Raw genomic sequence first — 4,790 nt, 5'->3', positions numbered from 1 at the left:
TTCCCTCTGCGTTTTCTTTTTTCTCCTTTTTTTTCCGCTTCTTACTTGTGTTTAGTTGCTTCTCGGCTGTTTGCTGCTGCTGCTGCTGCTGCTTCCAGCTGCTGCTGCTGCTGCTGCTGCTGCTGCTGCTGCTGGCTGCTGCCGCTTCCAGGTTCCCTGCTGCCGCTGCTGCTGCTGCTGCCTCCCCAGCCCCTGCCGCTGCTAGCGCACGTGCTGCTGCTGCTCTCGCAGCCCGACCTCGCCTCCGCTGCTGCTGCTGCTTCCTCACCGCCGCCGCTGCTGCTGCTGCTGCTGCTGCTGCAGGGGTTTGCTTCGACCGCAAGGGTTTGTACTGGATCAGTCAGTGGCACGCGCGGCAGAAGAAACACCGCGAGTGGTTTCCAGTCAAACGATTAGGGTTTAGGAGGGCCTGGAGGTTGGCGGTTTGCATCCGCAGAGACGCGGAAAAGGTGGAAGAAGAACCCACCAACTACCCCTTCATCCCCGTGAGGGTTTAGGGTTTAGGGTTTAGGGTTTAGGGTTTAGGGTTTGGGGTTCAGTTTCTAGGGCCAGGGAGCGCAGCACGTGCTCGTCCATTCCGAAAGTGCCTTCGTGCCCACGTCTTGAGTGTAGGGTCTAGGGTTTAGGGTTTAGGGTTTAGGGTTTGGGGTCTAGGGTTTAGGGTTTAGGGTTTAGGGTTTGTGTGCAGGAGCTGGAGGAGGTGTTGGGTGTGACATACCAGCGGAACGAGCACGGGCGGTGCTGGGTGGCTTATTACCTGGAGTCAGTGGGTTGTTCCAGCAGCAGCAGCAGCAGCAGCAGCAGCAGCAGCAGCAGCAGCAGGTACCGCGTGGGCATTCGCCACTTTCCCGTGGGCGAAGACGGCTTCGAAGCAGCAAGACAAAAAGCTGTTTCTCTTGTCCGTTCTTCTCCCCTTCCTTTATCTCTTTTTCAAGTTTTCGACAGAGACCTCGTCGATCGTTTTGCTGCTGCAGGAGCAGCAGCAGCAGCAACGGCAGCAGCTGCAGCAGCGCCTCCAGCAGCAGCAGCAGCAGCGCCGGCAGACCAGGGGGACCTCGCTCCGCCGCTCCTGGGGCCCCGCAGAGGGGCATCCCCTGGGGGGGCCCCCGGGGGGGCCCCCGTGGGCCCGGGGGGCCCCCCTGTGGGGCCCCACAGGGTACAGGGGCCCCTCGGGGGGGCCCCCGTGAGGGTTGCAAACACTTTTGCTTCAATGGCCCCTTCTGCTTCTCCTGCAGCACAACTTGCTGCAATGGAGCGGCGGCTGCAGCTGCTGCTGCAGGGAGTTGATGCTGCTGTTGCTTGGGCTGTTGCTGCTGAGGAGTTGGGGAAGCACCAGAGCAAGAGCAGCGCTGCTGCTGCTGCTGCTGCTGCTGCAGGCGGCGGCAAGGAAGCAGCAGCCAGCCCTGCAGCAACGCAGGAGCGAGCCCATGCTGCAGCTGCAGGGAAAGATGATGCCGCCTCCAGGTACCCGTTCCCTCTGCTGCTGCTGCTGCTGCTGCTGCTGCTGCTGCTGTTGCCGCTACTGCTGCTGCTACTGCTGCTGCTGGTTGGAGTTTCTCAGAAAAGCAGGGGCGTCTCGTTTGCTGCTGTTGTGCTGCAGGGCCCTTATGGAGCGGCGGCCGCGTGCTGCAGCAGGCGCAGCAGATGCTGCTGCCGGGGATCCAGTGACCCCCGCAGCAGCAGCAGCAGCAGCAGCAGCAGGGGGGGAGTCGGAGCGGGGGGAGGAGGAGTGTGGGGCGGAGGGGGAGGAGTTGGGAGACGATCCCGGAGGCGATCCCGATCCCGGAGACGATCCCGGGGGAAGAGAACTTCCAAAAATCGGAGGAGTTTATTATAAAAGAGATGGAAATTATAAAGCCTGGGCTGCCAGCTGGCACATCAAGGGCAAACGCGTTCGCCGCTACTTCACCGTCAAAAAGCACGGATTCAGGTTAGGGTTTAGGGTTTAGGGTTTAGGGTTTAGGGTTTGGGGTTTAGGGTTTAGGGTTTAGGGTTTAGGGATTATAAAGCCTGGGCTGCCAGCTGGCACATCAAGGGCAAACGCGTTCGCCGCTACTTCACCGTCAAAAAGCACGGATTCAGGTTAGGGTTTAGGGTTTAGGGTTTAGGGTTTAGGGTTTAGGGTTTGGGGTTTAGGGTTTAGGGTTTAGGGTTTAGGGATTATAAAGCCTGGGCCGCCAGCTGGCACATCAAGGGCAAACGCGTTCGCCGCTACTTCACCGTCAAAAAGCACGGATTCAGGTTAGGGTTTAGGGTTTAGGGTTTAGGGTTTAGGGTTTAGGGTTTGGGGTTTAGGGTTTAGGGTTTAGGGTTTAGGGATTATAAAGCCTGGGCTGCCAGCTGGCACATCAAGGGCAAACGCGTTCGCCGCTACTTCACCGTCAAAAAGCACGGATTCAGGTTAGGGTTTAGGGTTTAGGGTTTAGGGTTTAGGGTTTGGGGTTTAGGGTTTGGGTGGCTGCAGGAACGCTTATCTGCAAGCAGTGAGGGCGAGGAAGGAGGCGGAGCAGCAAGACGGGATTTGTGTGAAGCAGAGACACCAACAGCAGCAGCAGCTGCAGCAGCAGCAGCAGCAGGTTTTTTCCGAGAGCTTTGGCAAGTCTTACTCCAAGACACAGCAGCAGCAACAGCAGCAGGAGCTGCTGCTGCTGCTGCAGCCGCGACAACAGCCCCACCAGCAGCAGCAGCATCAGGGACCCTTGCTGGCGCAGCTGCAGCAGCAGCAGCAGCAGCAGCAAGCAGCAGCATCGCTTTCTACAGATTGCAGTTTGGGAGACACGGCGCATGCAGATGCGCGTAGTGATGAGGGATATTCTTTTTCAGCAGCAGCAGCAGCAGCAACGGGTTCTACTGTTGCTGCTGCTGCTGCTGCAGCCGCCGAGCCTGCTCGCATTCTGGCCCCTCCTCTGTGTGCTGCCCGCGCAGCAGTTGCTGCTGCCGCAAGAGCGGACAGCAGCAGCAGCAGCAACAGCAGCAGCAGCAACAGCAGCAGCTTCTGCAACAGCAGCAGCAGCAGCAGCAGCGAGGGCATGATAGACTGGCGCGTGGCGAGTCCGCTGCAGCGAGCGGCTTGGGCACTGGGGTGGCAGGTGGAAGATTTGCTGCTGCTGGTGCAGCAGCAGCAGCAGCAAGGAGGGCAGCTGCCGCAGCACGTGGAGCTCGCGCTCACTAGGGAGGCGCTGCATGCGCTGCTGCTCGACCTGCATGCGTAAGCCCTGCTGCTGCTGCTGCTGCTGCTTTTGCTGCTGAGGCAGGTTGTGGTGCTGCTGTTGTTGAGGCGGTTGTGTTGCTGCTGCTGCTGCTGTCGCGGGTTCTGCTGCTGCTGCTGTGGCTTTATCTACACCTGGAGGAGAACTTTTGATGGAGTAAAGGGCAGCAAAGTAAAGAAATGCAGCAGCAACTAAAAAGAAGAATGAAGGAAATGATTTGTTTGTTTTGCTGCAGACATGTTGCTGCGCTGACGGGAATGGATTGCTGCTGCTGCTTCTCGCCATCTGCTGCAGTGTCTGTACACCAGCAGAACGCGCTGCTCCAGCTGTTCGTGCTGGGCCGCGTGCTGCAGCAAGTCTCCCGCTGCTGCTGCTTGGAGCAGCTGGAGGGGCTGCCGCAGCTGTTTGCTGCTTCTTTTGCTGCTGGTTTGCTGCCGCGGCAGCTGCCGCTGCAGCAAGTTCGCCAGCTGCTGTTTGCACTTTGCTGCAGCTCTCTCTTCTGGCTTCCCAGGGAAATGTACTTGCCGCAGTTGCTGCTGCTGCATGCAGACAGCGACCGCAAACGCGCCCTCAAACGCAGCAGCAGCAGCAGCGGCAGCAGCAGCAGCGAGGGCCGCGGGGAGGGAGCGGACCGCAGAGCGAGCGACGCAGCCAAACAAGAAGCTGCGGCAGCTGCAGCAGCAGCAGCAGCAGCAGCAGCAAGGTGGCAGGACTCTTGGCGCGAGCAGCAGCAGGCGGAAGAGCAAGAGACCGAGCTGCAGGACCAGCAGCAACAGCAGCAGCAGCAACAGCAGCAGCAGCAGCTGCTGCTGGAGTGCAGCGTGAAAGCTGAAATAGAAACAGCTTTAAAGAGCAAACAAAGGGGCCCCACAGCTTCTCCCACTTCTGCTGAAATTGTGGCTTACGTGATGGCGAAGGAGAGACAAGGAGCTGGAGGCCGCGCTGCAGCAGCAGCAGCAGCAGCAGCAGCAGCGGCAGCGGCAGAAGCAGCAGCAGCAGACGCAGCAGTGGAGCCCCTCATCGCAGCAGCACACCGACACAGACACCACCAGTGAAGGAGTCTGTCTTCTTCCCCAGAACCGTTGCGTGGCTAGCTAGCTAGCTAGCCAGCTAGCTAGCTAGCCAGCTAGCCAGCTAGCTAGCCAGCTAGCTAGCTAGCTAGCTGCCCAGTCAGTTTGCTAGGCAGCTAGCCAACTAGCCAGCTAGCCAGCGGGCTAGCTGCACAGTGGGGGCCCTCGCCAGCTAGTTAGCCAGCTAGCTAGCTAGCCAGCTCGCTAGCTAGCTAGCTATCTAGCTAGCTGCGGCGCCAGCCAGAGCAGCAGAGGCCCCATTCTTTCCGAATTGCAGCGCATGCAGCTAGCTACCTGCAGCTAGCTAAATGTGGCCAGCTAGCTGTGGCTAGCTAGCTGTGGCTAGCTAAGTGTAGCTAGCCAGTTGGGGCAGTACCGAGCTAGCGAAGTCCAGCTAGCTGTGGCTAGCCAAAAGCAAGTAGCCAGCAACGCCTAGCTAGCGGTGGCTAGCCGGGCGTGGCTAGCTAGCTGCTTGCGTCGCCCTACAGCAGCAGCAGCAGCAGCAGCAGCA

The 4,790-nt window shown here is 59.5% G+C and overlaps 1 protein-coding gene across 1 annotated transcript; it reads left to right on the top strand.

Moving 5' to 3' along the window:
- Positions 1-303: 303 nt before the first annotated feature.
- ETH_00031200 (uncharacterized protein) lies at positions 304-4,264 on the top strand (the record flags this gene model as incomplete). Its single annotated transcript, XM_013380685.1, has 6 exons — positions 304-485; positions 689-1,464; positions 1,601-1,930; positions 2,158-2,241; positions 2,465-3,208; positions 3,445-4,264. Coding segments are annotated over 6 exons (2,936 nt in total), but the record flags the coding sequence as incomplete, so codon positions are not given.
- Between the last annotated feature and the right edge of the window lie 526 nt (positions 4,265-4,790).

This window comes from Eimeria tenella, genomic scaffold (assembly GCF_000499545.2).
Source record: "Eimeria tenella Houghton genomic scaffold, Eth_scaff805, whole genome shotgun sequence".
Taxonomy (NCBI): domain Eukaryota; phylum Apicomplexa; class Conoidasida; order Eucoccidiorida; family Eimeriidae; genus Eimeria; species Eimeria tenella.
Note: the sequence above shows the minus strand (reverse complement) of the source record. Positions and strands in the feature narration are given on the sequence as shown.